Source organism: Callionymus lyra, chromosome 14 (assembly GCF_982586985.1).
Source record: "Callionymus lyra chromosome 14, fCalLyr1.hap1.1, whole genome shotgun sequence".
Lineage (NCBI taxonomy): Eukaryota > Metazoa > Chordata > Actinopteri > Syngnathiformes > Callionymidae > Callionymus > Callionymus lyra.
This window is the reverse complement of record NC_141831.1, coordinates 19,419,995-19,440,662: the sequence shown is the minus strand read 5'-3', so window position 1 is coordinate 19,440,662 and position 20,668 is coordinate 19,419,995. Positions and strand designations below refer to the sequence as shown.

The window sequence follows — 20,668 nt, the reverse complement described above, 5'->3', positions numbered from 1 at the left end:
GGATGATGACCTTGAACTGGACTTAAATTGAAAAGAGAAACTAGTTTATTGCTGTGTAAACTTTAGCTTCTGTTTAACTTCTTAATTATTTGTCTATTGAAACAAACGTGTTCTATTGATTTCTGCTCTGGTCAGATGTCACTTGTTCTTCTTGGTTTTCTAACCAAACATATTTTTGAAGGTGTGAGCCGGAGCTGGAATGATGAAATGCTTCAGGGATGTCATAACGTTTGTCGCCGTTGCTACAGTTTCCCATGATGTAAATCGTCAACTATTGAGTTCTGGCTTCAGGACAAACTATATTCGTCTTGTATATTACCCTGGGCGCTCCATGAGGTAATTCTGGCTGGAGCGAGTTTTGAGTTTGAACTGTCGCCAGATTCCTCTTCCACTGGCAGTTTCGCTTGGATTAGAACTAGGGGCGTGAGAAATAATGATTTAATATTTAACAGCACTCTACTTTTCTTCTTCTTTTAAATCATATTTTCTTAACATTTTTTATTTTATAAATGTCATAGTTCTCAGCTAAAGGAACAATGAAATCCCTCAAGATCCTGGAGGTGACCGTGGACGAGAGGATACAGTTTTTTGCAGCAGTTTTTTAAGATGACGTTTAAAGAGAATTTGGTTTTAAAACATAAGAAAGCCGTTACGACTTCCTTAAGAGTCATGTGGTCTGTAAATGGCACAATGCCAGAGTCAAGTACTCGGACAATACTGCAAATATTTCCTTGTTCCTAAAGTATCACTATCTATCGTATCCTTGCCTATCTCATGATACTAGATTCTCGCCAATACACACCCCTAATTAAAACATTATACATCTGTTTTAGAATGATAAGAAATGTTATTGAAACAAATGCATGTTGGTGACAATGGTCGTCAAGTTAAAATAATAAAATGATAAAAAGTGTTTTGTTGCCACAAAACTTTGGACTCATTTCTCAATCTGCTTTAAACTCATGCCATGTGATGCTTTTTTTAAAAAAACACATAAAAGCTGTCCCTTTAACTTCCTGCTGTTTTAAATGTTTTTGATCTCTCAGTAGCAACAACAAGTCTCTCAGTAATTCAGATTATATTTCTGTCGTTTCGTGTCCCTCGGCCACTGATTCTGTGTTGCGGTTGAAGAAAGATTCGTTGATGTAATTTAAACAAATTTGTAAGTGCCGTGACATTCATGAATTTACCAGTCAAGGTCCGTGTGTGTGTGTGTGTGTCGACGTGAACGGAGGTCAGGTCGGTGTTTGTAGAAGAGGAGGAAGTGAACCAAAGCTATTTGGAGACCTGGCACTAATCTGGTTAGTGTGGTTTCCAGCCTCTCCGTCCTCTATCATCACTCCTGCAATACACTCTCGGCTCGCATGTGCACAAATAGAAGGAACTGGAATGATATTGTTTCTTGATACCGGTGTTCCAGCGCGATGATGATGATGATCCTTTTTATTTACACTGGATTACCTATTATTTACCCTATTAAAACCCTTGCAGTATCGCTACTTACCACTAGTTGGTCTTTCAAGCCACAGAAGGAAAACCACTCTGTGAAGTGATTTTTGTTTCTTGCTTGTGTCTCTGCTTGACCATAAGAGGCTTCCCCTCCTCACTGTGTGTGTGTGTGTGTGTGTGTGTGTGTGTGTGTGTGTGTGTGTGTGTGTATCATCCATTTCCCCTCCGTCTGTATGTGTGTGTGTGTGTGTGTGTGTGCACGCTCGTACTCCCGGTGTTCCACTCATCCTGCCATCTCTGCACTTGCTGTCAAGTCGGAGTAAAAAGGAAGGCCATATATTCTCTGACGTTTCCTGTTTTGAAGACAACACTCCGGCGGCGTTCTAAATCAGGCTTGTCAGGAATGGCTGTGAGGTTGTGGCGAGTTAAGGTCCAGCTGTCTTTTACTTACTAGTGAAGATTAGTGCTACAAAGTGTTTAGCCTTGAGTTAACGTTTGTCAAACTTAAAAGACTTATTTTCTCTTCCGCTTTCTCTACGGCTCGGGGTGAACTCTGTCCCAGCGATCTAGGGGAAAGGCAGTGGATACATTGAAGTCGTTTTTTTTAAACCATTGAAAATGTTGTTTTATATATTTTTGGGTTCAAAAAACCCTACTTTCCTTTGTGGAGTACCTTCAGCAAACCTACCTTTGGCCGTGTTTATTTCACATTTGCTATTCATTCATTTTTTTTCTTGCTATTTCAGCGTATTTATGAATGTGTGTTTCTATTTTATTCACTTTTTGGTAATAGTGAATACAATTTTGGTTTGGTAATTTTCTGATTACTTTTATTTGGGTTTATCTATTTTTCTTTTTTTTTTTAAGTAACCTCATTCATGTTGCGTAACAGCAAATACATTTACTTAAAGTTACTTAATTTTAAAATAAATAATCATATAAAGCAGTGGTCCCCAACCCTCAGTCTGTGGACCGGTACCAGTTCATGAGACATTTGTTACTGGGGCACAGAGATGGAAAAAAAATCTGTTCTATTGGCTATTATTGCCTGAAGGGTCTTTCATTTTGAGAAAAAAAAAAACCTTCTCTCATATAAGGTTAGCGTGTGATACTTGAAAATTAGTAGAATACAAAATCTTTAGAAACTAAATTGATGTTTTAAAGTCTCTAAAAGCTAGGAGACACATAGATGCAAACACATCTTGTTGTAACCAGTCCAGAGCTCTTGCTGATTCATCGTTATGTTGGGATGTTTTTTTCATAAGTATAATTGTAGTTGTTTTGCCGGTCATGCTTTTGTATTTTTAACTGTTTTCTATCTGACCGACCAACACTGAATATAATCCTGATATTTAACCAGTCCATGGCAGAGAAAAGGTTGGTATAAAGTATATATAATGAAAAGACTTTAGTCCATACATTTAAAAATTAATTTAAAAGTACAATTTTTCTGTATGAAGTTTCACATAATTTGTGTTATTTACTAAAGAGCATGTGACAAACTCCAAGCCTGGGGTCCAAATCTGACCTGCGAGGTTCAATAACGTGGTCTGCTAGAGCTTTAACTACCTTTTGTTGGCTTAAACTTCAATGAAATTCTAATATAAAGTTTTTTTCTTGCAAGCAAACAAAATACATTTGAACAAATCACATGGAAGATCCTCAAAAAAGTGATACGGATGACAGAAAACTTGATGGAGGTGAATGTATGTTTTCGTTTTTTGTGTTGTTGGTCATTAATAAACGACTATAATGCTATAATAAATCTCCAACATTACAAGATTATATTGATTTATATTGAAAAAATAAACATTTATTTAAGCCCATGACTGTAGGTGGTTGACTGTTACCCTCCTGAACTATACTATAACTTGTTTTTTCCACCTTAAACGCTTCAATACACTTCCAACCCTCCTATACTCTGCTAGGGTCAGCCTTCTGACCGGATCTGGGCTTTTCTGGTTTTGGTGTCGTCCACTTGGACACCAATCGAGATCTCCCCACATTCCTGCTGTGGATTTTTCCAGAGACCGCTGGCGGGTGCGCGGCGGATGATTTCACCCTACAGACACTCTTTTTGTAAAAGAGCAAAAAGGGAAAACCTCTGTTGTGTTGTGTGTGTGTGTGTGTGTGTGTGTGTTCGCTGTGTCAGCAGCAGGCGTGGCGGCAGAACCAGAGAAAGAAGTGGAAGGGGGTGGAAGAGGATAAAAGAGGGAGGAGGGCAAACGGGGTCAGCAGTTTGAAAGTCGGAAAACACCGCGAGGACTGGTCCAGACTTAAACAACATTTTAAACATGGATAGTGGAGATCTGAGGTCTCTTGCGATAGTCGCTCGGCTTCTTTTGGCTGTTGCTAGGATACCGGAACTATTTGGCCCGGGACGAGGGGAAGGAGATGTACAGTGTTTCTTTCTTCTATTCCCCGAGCTGCACAGATAATGTCCATCTGTTCCAGTCAATTATATCTTCACTTAGTTCTTCCTGACAAAGTCCACTTTCCCTGGTTACAGATTTGACCCCAACACTTGCTGTTTGACCCTCAAAATCAAAGATGCATTCAGGGTAGAATCCTCAAGTCAACTCAACTTTGTGAAACAGTATCATACGTTTCAGAACTCACTGGGCGCCACCTAGTGAGGTCTAAAAAACATGACACTTTTTCATGAAGCTTCATCAGCTCTGAAGTCCAATCAATTTATGTATCGGTAGTACTAGTATTATGCAATGTTGTATCAATTTAAAATGAATTAGAAGGAAAGTAAAGTACTTTAAATGTGGTATACTCACTCTTTCCTCTGTTGCTTTTTCATCAACAGACTCCTTCGCTTAGGAGTGAACGAAATATCTCTATACCGTATTTTCTGTTCTATAAGTCGCAGTTTTTTCATAGTTTGTCCGGGGGTGCGACTTATGCTCTGTAGCGACTTATGTGTGAAATTATTAACACATTAATATACCGGTATATAATTTCACATGTTATTTTCACACTAAACCGCAAGAGGGCGCTCTAGGCCTGTGTTGATAATTTTGACGTAGAAGAGGAAGCGCCGCATCTTCTACCTCGTGAGTTAGCGGAGTTGTTTAAAAGTGACACAGAGGATTTAGCTTTCATTGGATTTTAGTTATTTGGAGTTACACGGATAGTTTGGTAAACTTCTTAGCATGTTATTTATGCTATAGTTATCTGAATAACTCTTAATATGTTATGTTAACATACCAGGCACGTTCTCAGTTGTGTCATGTAACGTAAGCGTACCGTACAATTATTCCGCCTGTTGTTGCCTCTATTCTGTTTTTATTTTAAATTACCTTTCAAGATGACATGTCTGTTCTTGGTGTTGGATTTTATCAAATACATTTCCCCCAAAAATTCGACTTATACTCCAATGCGACTTATATATGTTTTTTTCATCTTTATTATGCATTTTATGGCTGGTGCGACTTGTACTCCGGAGGGACTTATAGTCCGGAAAATACGGTACTTTAATATCGCAATATTTCCTTTCACTTTACAGTATCTTTTTAGTTTTTATGGCTTTTAAATCATATCTTATGATTGTATTTCAATTAAGTGTATATAAACTAATATGATTACTAAAAACATTTATTTACATTTTTCTATTTCACTGAAATATTCAAAAGTCCTCTTTTTTGTGTTGCAATCAAACCTCATAACTGAGGACAAGAGGATACAGTCCACTCCAGCAGCTCTTAAAGCTGAAGTTTGGGCACATTTTGGTTTCAAAACGAATGAAACCAGTTATGACTTCTGCAGGAATCATGTGGTCTTTAAATGTGCCAGTCAATTTCTTGAGCAGTACTAAATATATATCCTTGTTACTACAGTAATATACTGTAGCATTGCCTCTGTATCGTGATCATATTGCAGGATTATTGTGAATACATACCTCTAAATACTGTGGGTTGCATCCGTACAAGTTGTACAAACCTTTCTGTCATTAGATCAATATTTGTGATCGTATGATCTGTTAGGGAGCAGTCGATCGGAGGAGAGTGGAAGATGCATTGGCGGCCGAGTGGTTGTCAGGAGATGGAGAGTCAAAAATATTCTTTGTTTTTGACGGAATCTTCTCTTGTTTTTACATTTCCTGTCGAGAATTCCTTCCACGAGACTCTTCTCTGGGATGGGCAGCAGCTGAACTCCCATTACAGAGGAATGAAGATAATGGGGTGTGTGTGTCTTTGTGTATCAGTGTGTGTTAGTGTGTGTGTGTGTTGCAAGGAGACTGTGCACGAGTGGGAATAAATAGGTCGTGACAGGATCGATCATCGACGCATTGATTGACACAAAGTTACTTTCTCCGTTTCAGTCGCACATAAAGCCAGAGAATGGTGGAAAATAAACACTTCCTCACACATGCAGATGTGTTGAAAGCCATCTGCTGATAAAGAGCACTTCAGAGTGTGTGTTTGCAGGTTGTCAACCGTGTCATGTGTCTGTCCCTCTGTTCTCTCTATCTGTGTGTGTGTGTGTGTGTGTGTTTGTCTAGTAGTTTCGCCACAGTTAAGTGTTGTTTATGGTTGACGGAGCTGCTGGCACACACTCCGTTTTCACAACGTCATCCTCATCAACATGGTGATGGATTGTAAAAACAACAGCATCTTTGATTCATTGGGTTCAAAGATTGTATCCACATTTAAAAACAATATTTTATCAGATTTAAAAAATGTGTTTTTAAAAAACCTACCTGGACCCTCTTCTTCATTAACTCACAACTTTTTAAGTTGCTTTTATTCAGTATTTTTTCCACTGGTGTTCATACTCGTACAAGCCTGTGATCTGCCTTGTTTTTAATTCAATGACTTGGCAGGAGACGGTCCTGATGACATCTTCTGTTTGACCCTTGTTAGTTGATGAATTGAAGCGTTTTTTTCCTCTTGATTTCTCTGCCAAACTCGCGTTCGTATGTTATTGCTGCAGCTTCCAACTCAAATATTCAGATGTTTTTTGTTTCTCTCTGTGGCACAACGAAACATGACACATCAGATGTTGGAGTTTTCATCAACCGGCTTCACTGAAAGTCTGAGATTATAAATGGCAATTTGGGGTCCATTGAGTTTGAATAACTGGTCCTGCTGAAGAGGTTTTCTCTAACAGCCCATTCTATTTCCCATTTAATCTAAACACGGAATATATATATATATATACATATATGTACAGTATATGTGTGTATATATCTATACAATAAATGATTATTATTGTACATTATTTATATTTTAAATGCAGTAATTGACCCTATATATATGTATATATATATACATATATATATATATTTATTTATTTATTTTTGGTTAAATCTCTGTGAATGAATTATCACTGACTTACTTTTTAAAGTAGGATTTATCATCTATGAAAACAATATAAAAATTTTCACCCATTATTGCATTTATATCATATCCTTTCAGGTTGTTACTTAGGTAAACATGAGCCACAATAACGTATATTTATATTTTACTTAATATAAAAAGCAAATACTATCATAATACTAATTATAATGATTATTATATAATAATTATTGGTATAAGTTTTTTTATTTGCATTATTAATTCCCTTTTTGTTGTTTTCTATTTGTATCTTTTAATGTAAATAATATATAAAGTATTTCTTTGTTTAATTAAAATTGTCTTCCAGTGCACTTTCATTTTCTTTATTTGTCTTCTCAATATTTATATTTGCTCATTTTGTTTTTAAATGTGTCTTTTCAAATTAGCACCATTTGTTACTCATTATCTCAGTTTACAGAGTATTTTGATTAAAAAAAATCAGATTAGAGTGAGTCATTATCGAAATGAAAAACACACTTTCTCGATGACATCATGCACAAAGATTTCATTGTGAATCCAGATTAGACTCTGTCAAGAAGCGATGGTGGATCACATTTCGGGCGGATGCAGATTTGACCTTAATCACAAGTCGCTGCATCACTTTAGCGATGATGCCATGACGGCCATTGAGCAGCACCCCCCCTGCTCTACATAACGCTGACTGAGCAGAATTGACAGACGGAAGCTGAACTTCGACCTCTTATTTCCCCGCAACCTGCCGTGGCCATAGCAACTATTGAAACTCCTGCACGTCCTTGCTGTGTCGCTGTCCACAGCCAAGTGTTGTACAGCGAGGGTTTCCTGCTCTCTTAAGGTCAACCTGACTGAGCCTGGTTGATTGAAACAGGAAGTTGAACATCATTCTTGTTTCCAGTGTCCGAATTACCCTCAAGTGTGTCCGACCATGATAAAACAATGACCGTCAAGTGTAGAAAGTAATCTTTGTTGAGGATTTTGGCAAATTTTCAGGAGTAATAGACGAATGTTATCACTTAATTTACTGAAATGAATTAATCAAACTATAATTCATAAAACTATTCCATTTTTTTGCGCCCATTGCATTTAAAAGTAATATTCAAGTTGGTTCATTTAACTCTAAATGTCATATGATCTTTTATAAAGAGATTCACATCACTTTATAAACTGCTTAAAATTTTAGGATTTTGTTATAAAAACTTTTTTTTGTGAGAGTAAATTAATTGTAAAATAAAAAATAGTTATTTATTTATGCAAAAGTAGATTTTCTTCTTCATAAAAAATCAGGGTGTCAATTCAGTGACACTTGTACAACGAAAAACAGCCTATCATGTGTACTTTAAGCTGTGTTATTTATTTTTGTGGGGTTTTTTTTGTGGAAAATGTCATGTTTGGTAACTTTTGCATTATTTTTGGATTACAGAACCTCTTTACTTTTTTGTCATTTGCCCTATTAAACTCTCTTGCTTACACTTTCCATACAATATATTATATATATAATATATATATATATATAATATATTTTAGCATTATTAAATAATTTTAATTCAACAAGTACTATCCTTGATTCTGTTCTTACTTATCTTCTTCTGCATAATAATTACTCTGACATTACATTATATCTTTGTTTATGGTTTTTGTTTTCAATCAACTTAGCTTTCCTTTAACAAAGAACACTTATTTTACTTTGAATTATTGTACACCTAAATACATACTGTGACGTATAAATAAAGTTACTGTGAACAGATATGAGTTTAAAGGTCATACCACCCGACCTATTATAATTTAATTATAATGATTATTACAGACGTAATACACTCTGGAAGCTTCTTTTTTTAATTTTTCATTCCAAGAACTCAAAATGTAAAACTTTATTTAATACAATATATCTTTGCTTTTAATAATTTTGTTTCTGACACTAGCAATCTTGTTCGGTGATGCTCACTCAAAACTTTAGGATAATTCAACTGTTTTTTCTTTATGATCTCATCATAATTTGCTGTGTAAATGTTACTTGAAAGAATAACTAGCATGTAGCTAGCTTGTCGCGCTCACACAGTAACACACGGCTATGTCACTCAGATTGTTCCCACTGGTTCTGATCCAGGCTCGCGTCAGGAACCGCCTGAAATCTGTCTTTTGTCCCGGCAGTTGAATAGTGTGTGCATGTGTGCGTCTGTGCCACTGGATGAATGGTGTTGCATTCACATGTCTGTGGGACAAAAGCTGCTGCAGAGTCCAGCGCTCAGATTTCCTGTTGATATCACACAGTTCCATTCTTCGTGTCGTTCCACGGACGCCGTGCCATCGAGCGTCACGATCTCAGTAGCTTATTGTCTTTGACTGTCTTTTTCTCCACAAAAATATTCCCAGAAAACACAACATTAAAGGTAGAGCTCGGTCCGTCTTGTGTTGCACAACAATGTCAACTCTCGAGTCGCTTCCATAAATGGTTAAGAGATGTGTTTCAACCTTTGTGTACATTTTTTCCGCTGCATGTTTTCACTTTTCTCCGTTTGCACCGTCCCACGACAACACCGGCCAACAATGTGGTTTTCATTCCGTGTTTAAAAGTGAGAGGCCGAGTGTTTTGAGTCCATGAACCTGTTACCGTCCATTTATGGGCTGTTACAGTCATGTGAGGGGCGACGGTATGTTCCCGCAACAAATGGTTTTGATGCCGCCAAAGATATGTCGGGATGACTTCCAATTTCATGGAGTTAATTTTTTAAGCTATCGACTGTATGACGTCAGTGAAAAACAACAAAAATGCTGCATCTGTTATGGAGAGAATGAAAAGCATGACAAAGAAACAGAAAATCTCACTGTAATAAATCAGGTCCTTTCTAGCTAATGGCTACATTTCAAAACAACAAAACAATTGTTTGTTATTTTTTGTGCTAAGATGTTTTTGTTTTTTTTGTGGAATAAATAACTCTTTTGTGGCAAGAACGCAAAGACTGTTAAGGCTCAAATGCTCCACGTTGAAATTTGTAAACTTGCATAAGATGTCCCTTCCCATAATGCACTGGGTGAGAGACCCCAACTCTCAGTATGTGCCAGAATTTGACATATATTTTTTTAATTTTTATTTATGTTTTTTATGTAAAACAATCTAAACGTGATCGTAATGTGGTTTTCTTTTTGCTTCATTTTTTACTATATTATATCTAAATATATTTTTTCTTTTTTAGGATTGTTAATGTTTTTCGTCTTTATAAAAATTATATTAATATAAAAAAATATGTTGGGGGGGTATTCCAAACGTATTGAATTCTACCTCTTTTCGATCAATAATAATAAACATTCATTTTACATGTGGTTTTATTTAGCTTTTTCTTAAATTACTTTATTTTTTAATTTGATCTTTTTTAAATGACTATCAAACTGGTGTGTCTAGTTTTTGGTCGTGATGTAATATAGACGTATGGAGTGAGGCAGTAAGTGTGTAAAGAAAGAGGCGTTCTTCCCTCCTCAGGTTATTTGAATAATTGCTGTATTGTTGTGGCTAATTGGAAAAAAACAATTTCCCGAAAGAGACCTCCTGAGGGATCAATAAAGTTCTACCTAACCTAACCTCAGGTGTTGAGAGGAGGCATCAGCAGCTGGGTTTACATGACCAGACATCTGGAGAAGAAAGTGAATATCTAAGAGGAGGAGCTAGACTGTCATGATGTCAGATCTGCCCACCCGTGCCAGACGTAATGCTCACGATGTCAAGCGCACGCCGGAGATGAATCACATTAAAAAAGCTCTGGCGTTGAGGATCAATGGAACGTCTGGAGATGGAAACTTCTATTTTTAACTCGTGGATCTGTTTTCTTTCTCCTCCAGTCAGATTGACATCAGTGAGCAAAGCGTGTGGTCCTATTTTTTTATCTTGACTTCTGATGCCTCCGTCTCACGTCTTTGAATGATGGAAGACATCCTGGTTTTCCTTGTGTCTGCAGAGAGATTCATTCATACGCGTCGGGCTGTTTTGACCAGAATCACTTCAGGATTTTGGCCGCTGAAGTGGAACTTCGTCTTAATGGTCTCTGAGAAACATTTGGCCTCATCTTTGACGGCTCGTGTAGACGAAAGACAGAGCTGGTCTTCACTTTCTGCTGCTTGGAGTTGATGGAAAGATGAGATTCTATCAGTCAAGACAAGAAGTGTTTTTGAAAAACTTTAATATGCAGCTTAAAAAAGGGAAACTTTCCATCTTGTTTTATTAATTTTTCTCCCAACAACACATATTTTAGTCCAAAGCTGTTTTGAAATGTTATTTATCTGAAACATTGGGTTTACTTTCTTAAAAAGAAATCACAAGTTATCACGTATTTACAGATTTATGACCTTTTATTTTTGGTTTTCTCATCGTTGCCATCTATAATTGATGTATTTTTCTTCTGCTTGTCGTCGCAGGTCTTTCAACAGCCAAAAGGAAGTTTGCCGACTCTCTCAACGACTTTAAATTCCAATGCATCGGAGACGCGGAGACGGACGACGAGATCTGCATAGGTGAGCTGAGAACGACTGGGAATGAAAGTCCATGAAAATAAACATTAAATAAACGTATGATTCAAAGGATCAAATCAAAGAAACGCTCACTAATAAAAAGAAAGTTCTACCTACAAAAAATCCTCATGTGGCTTCTTAGCTTCAAATCCAGACATACTGCAGAGTAGGAATGTTAAATCAACTGGTAAATGGAATCATTTTGTCTCTTGGCTCAGCTCTTCAATCACCAAGAAAGAGGTGAAGAAAAACCAAGACTCTCCCTGGTAGAGCCAGGAAACTTTGTCCGTGAAAAATGATGTTGTTGACAAAAGGGCAGACATGGTCCGACCACCCACTGGTTGAGTTCTGTGCAGGAACACGGTCGGATGTCGTTCACTAGTCCAAAGAACACATGTGAGGAAACCACACGCTGCTGTTGAAGCCGAGGGTTCTACTTTCCAACCAGGCAAACTATTTGAGAAAAAAAAACAGGTGGAGTTACTAGCTTTACATGGTGAAGTGGAATAATGAGGATAAAATTAACAATTAAAATACATCAAGAACAATTATATAATAATATCAATAATACAAATTATATTAAATTGGTTTCATTAATACACTTTAGAAACATTCACTTTCAATTACTTAGATACTATATATATCTTTGTATGTATTTATGTATATATATATATATATATATATATATACATTTAATGTTGTTAAAGAATGTTTGAAATGTATATTTTGACATTTGATTATGTTTTAAACTAAATATATATAAATATTTGCGCATATATATATATATATATATATATATATACAGTATATTGGCATGTGTGAATTTATTAAACATATACTTTATATTAACATCTGTGTATGTTGTTAACATCTTTTTCCAAATGTATATTTAAGTGCGTTTAACATCTATGAATATTTTTACATCTTTTTAAAATGTTTATTAAAAAATAAATATATTTTGTAAACATACTTAACATAAATATATATTTTAACATATATGTTTACAGGTGTATCTTTCATATAATATTTAAAATGTACTTATTTTTTCAACAACTTTTTAAATACAATTTACAAAATACTGTTTAGAGTCGTTAAAGCACCAATGAACAACTAAACGTCTAAACCTGACTTTGCATTATTCCAAAGGAAACATCTGTGTAATGTTCAGTTGTGCAACAGGCAGACTTGAATATGTAAATAAACTCATATAAAATATATTTAAAAAATATATTTTAACATATTTACATAACATATATTTATATTTATAACATATATATATTTTATATATATATTTATCAATTTTGCACACACTTTCTACACCTTTGTGTTTTTTTAACCATCTTTATGGAAGTATTTTAAAATCTCAAATTAAAAAACGAAATCATACATCAGGATTGTCGATAATGGAATATTTGCCACATTATTACGTTTACACTTTTTTCTCAGGTTTATTTCTCCTCTGGCGCCCCCCACAGGAAGCATGCTTCTTCAACACACTTTTCTTATCAGCTCTTTTTCAGCAGAATCAAACTGATAGGGTATGTGTTCATACACAATGAATTCACTGAGTCCATGAACGAGTCCAGGCCTCTCTGTCCAAACAGCCGCACCCTCTCTGCTGCTCCCAGCGCTGCCGGCCCACCCACCCACCGCTTGTTTAACTGACCCTCCGTATCTTTCCTGGACAGCTTGCTGCTCTCTAGTCTGTTGAGATGACATCACTTCATTCAGTCACACAACCCGATTACATCTTTTCACAAACGCTTGAAAAACAATCTGAGATCATATGAGTCGGCGAGGACGTTGAAAAACACTTAAAAAAAAGTTAGTTTGTTTGTTTGTTGTCAGTGAGTTTCCAGCTGAAACACAGAAGGTCAAGGTTATGGGACTCGATCCCTGCTATTTTGAAGGTAACATTTGTGTTTCAACTAGAAACACTGTCAACCTTTTTCATTTTGTCTCCAGCGAAGTCCCTGCAGGAGTTTGCGGCGGTCCTGCAGAATCTAGAGGACGAGAGGACGCGCATGGTGAGACCCTCGGTCGACGACCCATCGTCGTCTAGTTTGTGTCATTAATGATGGCGTCGTGTGCTCAGATCGAAAATGCCAACGATGTTCTGATCATGCCTCTGGAGCGCTTCAGGAAGGAGCAGATCAGTGCAGCCAAGGTAATGAGAGTCCCACAAACACACACACATGAAGCCCTATAGGTCAAATATTACGTGCGTGTGCGTGCGTGTGTGTGCGTGTGTGTGTGACCTATTGTGAAGCTTTTAGGGAGAAGAGAAACTTGATCAAGTCAAGCAAACGGGGAACAGGGAGACTGAAGAAAATTAAACAATTTCAAATACATTTAAACCATACATAAAACATACTGTATATTTCCAAACTATACAGTAAATCTACTTTTGCCAGTTCCAACAATTTACCTGAATTTACTATTTTTTGTTGAGTTTTTTGGGTTATAAATGATTCATTTTATCAACAGGCAGCTTACGGTGAATACTGTATGAACACCAATGCATTCTGGGTTAGGATATTAGTTTCTGGTAAACTTGTACAACTGTAAGAATGATTTTTGGGGCCACATAAAATCACTCATAGTCAACTTTTCGCCCTCAGAATTTCAGTTTCAACCACTAAATACACTCAAAAATCAGCCTTTTAGAACCACTACGGTTGTGTATTGGTAAAAGTGAGGCCATACAATATGTATCACGATATAGCGGTAAATACATCAATTATTATTTCCCCAAAAACATTAACACACTTAATAATCAGCATTGTTTAACCTAATTGCCGCCCTCGCAGTTGGAAACTTTAATATTAATATATTAATAACGTGTCTCGGACGACATTTACCGCACAGGACCATGACCTGGATTGGAGATTAAGGCGGTGAATGATGCTATAATTCAGTAAATCCCACGTAGGGAGGTGGATTTAATGTATAAATCTGTGTACTGTACGTACAGTCTGGAGGCTGAACATCATTCCTGCTGTTATTGGAGTCGATTACAAACATACGTGACGGTCCAATGTGGCTCAGGATAAATGAATAATGTCCGTCCAGTAAATCCCACTAACCTCCCCCTCTGTAGCATATACCCTGTAATCTTCTGACAGCAGGTGGCGTCGCACTGTCCGGTACATTAAAGGAGCCGCGGGGGGTTCCCCCTAATATGTGGTCTACATGAGACATATCTGCTAATCCAGCAGCAGCTCATTGTTTGATTGTGACATGGTGGCCGGCTTTAGAAGTTAAGGCATAATCTGTGCCATGCGCTAATCCCAGTTTAGCCCTGAATGAGCAGACATCTTCGCCCGGTCACTCGTCTCCTTGACCTCTGGACTCCCAGTCTCGCGCCTCCGAAGGGTCTCCAGGAAATTAAATGATCAATTGATTTTGTTTTCAGTCTCTGGTGGAACAGAAGTCGCCATGAGATGCACAACTTTAACCTTAAATGAACAGCTTTTCTTAAAGAAATTGAAATATTTTTTATAATTTATTTATAATTGGAATACATATAATACAAATATAATTATAATTTACAATAATATATATCTTTTTTTTCTATATATTTAATATGTTTTATTCATTTCTGACAGTTTCCTTCCTTGTAACAATACAAGGATTTTTTTTATTGTTTTAAATGTTTTAAAGTATCCTTGGAACAACCTTCCTCTCTCTTTGCGCTTGATGGATCTACTGACTCTTTTAAGAAACATCTTAAGACGTTTTATTTGTTCAGGCTTTTCCTTGATTTTCTGGAACTCCTGTGTTGTTCTCAGTATTATCTTGACCTTTAAAGTATATACTTTATTGAATATTGATTGTTTAAGCGCTTTGTGACCCTGGTCTGGAGAAGCGCTATATAAATAAAAATTACTTACTTACTTACTTACTTCAATTATTTCGTTTATTTTTGCGTAATTCCAACATTATTTTATAATCTCCTGAAGCAGATAAATAATATTTTCTGAAACTACTCTTTTTTGTTTCTTGTTCAGAGATTTGTTTTCCCCCCTTGGCTTCGATTTAATCATATGTTTTAATATTATATTATATTATTTTGGATATTAAAAATGTAACCACCGTTTTTTGAAACTGTTGTATTTCATAGTGGTCAGCAGGTGGCGCCCTCACTCTAATAATGAAGTGAGGTTTCACTAGAATAGCTGCTCAAAGCAGTAGATGCTATAACACAGAGTGACATCTAGTGGGTTATTTAACTAGTTTTCATTTGTATCACCAATTGTGTGTTTGATAATTTCTCCTTTTCTAAACGTACAGTTTACATTTTAAAGATTAAATCTCAATATTTTGCTTTAATTTCATCAACAAAATGTATTTTCCTTTTTTAAATTGTTTTAACAATCTTGATCCCAGTAAATCAACTTTTAATAATCGGAAGCAAACGTGTGTTTCTTCACATCCCCTGAGTGTGTGTGTTGTGTCTCAGGAAGCCAAGAAGAAGTACGACAAGGAGACGGAGAAATACTGCGGCGTCCTGGAGAAGCACCTCAGTCTGTCGGCCAAGAAGAAGGAGTCTCATCTGCACGAGGTGCGAGGACGCCTGTTTTATTTGATGCGTCTCCCGCGGTTCTGACGTTGGTTCTGCTGCAGGCCGACAACCAGGTGGACCATGTTCGGCAGCACTTCTACGAGGTCTCCCTGGAGTACGTCTTCAAAGTTCAGGAGGTCCAAGAGAGGAAGATGTTCGACTTCGTTGAGCCGGTGAGATGAAACCTTTGTGTGCAGAGAGTCTCTGTTGAACATGTGTCCCTCACGGGATCAATAATCAAATGGTAAACCTGAAAATGTAGAAATAGCTTCATTAGCAATGTATTTTGTTTTGTATTATTCAGTATTTATTATTGTAATACATTATGTCATACATGCATGTTTTTTCATTTGGTTTCTACTAGTATATCGTCTCCCTTAAAATAAATATAAATATAACTATATAAATATATAATATATATTAAATATTGAAAGATGATATATATATTAAAAAAAAAGTTGCTTATCTTTTATTTTATATTTAGTATGTATTTGAAATGAAACAATATAACACATTTTTTTTAAATGATTGTATTTGATTTCATGTTTCCATTGGCTTGGATTTCAATGTAATTCCCAGGATAAAATGGTGTTTGTGTAGCTTTAGTGTGTTGTCCCGTTGAGATCATTGTTATCATCAATATTTCAAATGGTAAATAAGTTAAATAATTATTCACATAAAGCAAATTAATAATATGGAACATTGCACATTTGGAAACGTTTTTTTTTCTTTATGTTTTTTAAATGTACCCTCTCATTCTACTTTTTAATATACAAAGTATAGAATTGATGTATTAAAGCAAAACTAATACAACATTTTAATATAGAAATTATTGAATTCAATTATTGAAAAACAATGAATTCCTAATTTCAGAATTTTCAGAAAGTTGAGATGCTGACATTTACACATTTTGTTGGCTTTATGAGCTGCCAGTAAACATTTAGGTCTGAGTTGTGAGTGAAACTATTGTTATTCACCATCATAGCTTTAGTTTTTCAATGCATTCTCAATGTTTGTATTTCAGACTTTAATTTATCAGGGAAAATGAAACTGAAAGTTTAGTTTTATTTTCCTCCTCCGACCATGTGTGTTAGAACCAGTAGTGGTATTGGTAACCATCCCTAGTCACATTGAGGTTAGGAAAAGAGCTGCTTGGCAGAGGTCTGTGCATTCTTGAGTATCTCCTGCTTTTTCTTTCTTGTTCTACTTCATCATCTGCTTGTTTCAACTCATATTTACCATCATCATCCTCACTTTATTCCCCCCCCTCAGCTGCTGGCCTTCCTCCAGGGTCTGTTCACCTACTATCACCACGGTTACGAGCTGGCCAAGGACTTCAATCACTTCAAGACGGATCTGACCATCAGCATCCAGAACGTGAGTCCCTGGCGTTAATAAAAAAAAGTGTGAACCCTTCCTCACTTTTTTCAATGTTTTCGTTTAGACAAGAAACCGCTTCGAGAGCACGCGGTCGGAGGTGGAGAGTCTGATGAGGAAGATGAAGGAGAATCCACACGAGCACAAGAGCATCAGCCACCACATCATGGAGGGATACTTGTTTGTGCAGGAGAAACGTACGCACGCTTGACACACTGTTGCCATAGCGACGCCCAAGCCCCGCTGACTATTTTTAAATAAATCCTCCTGCCTTTTTCGACTCCTCACTCCAGGTTCATTCGTGTCCACCTGGGTCAAGTACTACTGCACGTACCACCGAGAGCCGAAGAAGGTCACTATGGTGCTCTTTGACCCGAAGTCCGGCGGTAAAACGGTGAGCAGTGAAATAAAAATACACAATTAACAATAGAATCCTTGCTATAAAGGATTTCACAGAGAGATCCTCAGATCTGTATCTTTCAACATCAGTTTGTCACATTAGACTTGGGTTCTGTTAGTACATTTTGTCGCCATCTCATGTTTGCTCACTGTGTTCAAGGGAGATGAGGAGTGTTTCACCCTCAAGTCCTGCACCAGAAGGAAGACGGACTCCATTGAAAAACGCTTTTGTTTTGACGTGGAGGCGATAGACAGGTGACTTTTAACCCATTTTACCCCTTTTTTCGATGTATAATTTTACATTTTAAATACGAATTAAAAAACAAGTCCCTCTGCCATAACATTTACAGCGTAACTATTTTTAGTAGTGTGTATAAGTGAGAAGTTATTTCACTTTTAAAAGTTAAACACCTGTTGGTTCAGAGACGTAATTTCAACTACTTGACACACGGGGGTGCCATTTAGTCAGTTTTCAACCTTTTTAGAGGCAGCTCTTTCTCGACTTTCTTTTTCATTTTATAAACCTTTTTAACTAATTTTTATTCAGTATTGATTCGTTTCCTTTCGTCTTTGATAACCTCAAGGGTATATGCTTCCAAATCAAATGGACAAATCTACGAACATAAAAAAGATTTAAAGTAAAGGAGTCCATTAAATGTATATGAATGTCTCAATAATTTCAGAATAGAGAATAAATAGTGAATGTATAATGTAAATGATGTGTAATTTATAAATATAAATACATATAAGTATATAAATAATATAAATCAAAATGTTAAACCACAAATAAATAGTACTAATAGAAAATGTTTGAACCTTAAATTGCCACATTAAATTAAACGTACTTTATACTTTAACGTGACCTAATAGTCCAATGTTTGTTTGTTATTGTTTTGTTAAACAAGCAAAACTGTGAATGCACTGACACATTGTGTGTGTTTTAAAAAGGTAAACAAGTGTCAAATGTTTGCTACTTCTTATTGAGACACAGAATGTGATGTCGCACAGATACACAAACGTCCTTGTGCGTCTCCGGGTGTCAATGCTTTACTGCCGACATTCTTCTGAGACCTTGAAATTTCAATTTGCTCGACATGTTTTTTTTTTCTTCCTCTTTTCCCGCATGTGTTTTCCTGCCTGAAGGCCGGGGGTGATTACTATGCAGGCTTTGTCAGAGGAGGACCGCAGGTTGTGGATGGAGGCCATGGACGGCAGAGAACCAGTAGGTTGCCACGGTTACAATGTGAAAAAGGACATGAAAGATTAAAAAAAAAAAAAAAAAAGGAGATAAATGAGGAGTTCAAAAGAAGCTAAATTGTTTAAAGTAAGATTGACATGAGTGGAATGTGAACTTTTCTCCTCTGGTGTCGTTGTGTCAACACCTCTGACGTCACCAGCTTTCACTTTGAAACGCTTTTATTGCCAATAAATCAGATGGAGCTCTGACAGGACGCCGTGAAGCAACCTGCATGTTTACGTTCTGCTCAAAGAATGGTGTAATCCAGGCTCAAACGGCCTGCAGATTAATCTCCAACGTGACCAGTGGCTACATCCAGAGTTGCAGTTATTAACAGATCGTGTTCTTGTTATTTTGTAATTTGCGTCACACCTCGGCTAGATCCGCCGCCTCGTACTTGTCTCGGGCGCCGAGCTTAACTATATTCGCTTCGAGGACTAGAACTCGCCGCTCTGAAAAGTTCTGAAACCACGTTTGGAGTCGGCTGCGATTTGAACGACTTGTGTTTTGCCCTCGCAGGTGTACAACATGAACAAAGACAACCAGGCTGAAGGCTGTAAGTGTCCTTCGACTCATTTGTAAAAGATGTAAAATAAGGAAGAAAAAAAAGCATCCTTCTGTGTTAAGCTTCAATTTCAAAACATGGATTTCTGTTCTATTTAAATGGATTATAAAGACTCACATTAAAATAATATACTTTGCATTCACATCATCCTCTCTTCCCTCATCAGTCGCTCAGCTGGACGTGACGGGGTTCGGCGTGATGAAAAAATTCATACACGCCGTCGACACTCGAGGTAAAAGGAACTGATGTATTCATTTATTCTATGTGCTTTGTTCTTTACAATCACTGCAGACGTAAACTCTGAGACAAAACACCCAGAATATTAAGCAGAAAAGGAGCACATTCCTCAGCCAAGGAGCTCATTCCACACAACTTTTTGTTAAAAAGCAAATTCCTTGACTCAAGCATAGTTTTGTTTTATGGCATAAATGTTCACCGCTTGACTATGTGGAATGTTAGCAACGACATAGCTTTAGCAGTATCTCCTACTTGTTTTTAAGTGAATAAAAATAAAATTCACATGTCAAAGTTTGAGAATATGAATTGAACTCCAAGTCATATAATATGATAGTTTTGAATTGATCTGTGTGATCATCAGCAGCAGCAGCAGTTAGAGGCCATACAAGTGAATGTATATATAAAAATTCTGTTTAAAACAAGTGTCGCTTTAATTTACCGACACCCTCCCTGTTTTTAAATAAGTCACATGTTCACAGTTCAGCGCCTCCACCTATGTCACCGACTCACCATCGAGCTCCACTAACGGACGCGTGTCACTCCGTTGTAAAAAAGCGAAAGAAAATGTCGAGAGGACGCTCAAACGACCGCCGCCCCTCGAGACGCAACACAATCCTTACATAACTGTCCTTAATGGCAACCTTTAGTCAAGTCGGCTCTAAAATAACACGGGTCAAAGGTCATCGTCGACGGTGGCACACCACTTGATGCTGCTGCAGGTTCCTCCATTTTTTTTTTAAATGTCACCATAAAGGTCCACATTTGAAGTGTTTCAGTTTACGTGCCTCTGCGAGCACTTTGACGGTGTATAATTATCACCTTTTTCTCGGCTCTATTATTGAAATCGTACGTGCATAGGAGAGGAAACGTGGAATCAAATGCCAGCTTATTTGAATTGAACCATGCAGAAGACGCGGTAATCATCACCGTTTTTGTTTTGTTTTTTCCACGTAATACCGACTCTCACATCACTTGAAATTCAGATGGACGTCTCAGCCGAGTCGGCATAATTGCAAGGA

General features: G+C 36.8%; 1 protein-coding gene across 3 annotated transcripts in view; it reads left to right on the top strand.

Moving 5' to 3' along the window:
* Positions 1-20,668, top strand: part of LOC148066382 (rho GTPase-activating protein 26-like) — a 53,605-nt gene that overhangs the window by 17,331 nt on the left and 15,606 nt on the right. For all 3 annotated transcript variants that reach the window (XM_087806921.1, XM_087806920.1, XM_087806919.1), the window contains exons 2-13: positions 11,178-11,273; positions 13,236-13,297; positions 13,366-13,437; positions 15,733-15,834; positions 15,897-16,007; positions 17,107-17,211; positions 17,279-17,408; positions 17,505-17,605; positions 17,771-17,865; positions 18,754-18,832; positions 19,367-19,403; positions 19,579-19,644. In XM_087806921.1, the coding sequence (XP_087663047.1) occupies positions 11,178-11,273; positions 13,236-13,297; positions 13,366-13,437; positions 15,733-15,834; positions 15,897-16,007; positions 17,107-17,211; positions 17,279-17,408; positions 17,505-17,605; positions 17,771-17,865; positions 18,754-18,832; positions 19,367-19,403; positions 19,579-19,644 (1,056 nt within the window). The remainder of the gene's footprint in view (positions 1-11,177; positions 11,274-13,235; positions 13,298-13,365; positions 13,438-15,732; positions 15,835-15,896; positions 16,008-17,106; positions 17,212-17,278; positions 17,409-17,504; positions 17,606-17,770; positions 17,866-18,753; positions 18,833-19,366; positions 19,404-19,578; positions 19,645-20,668) is intronic.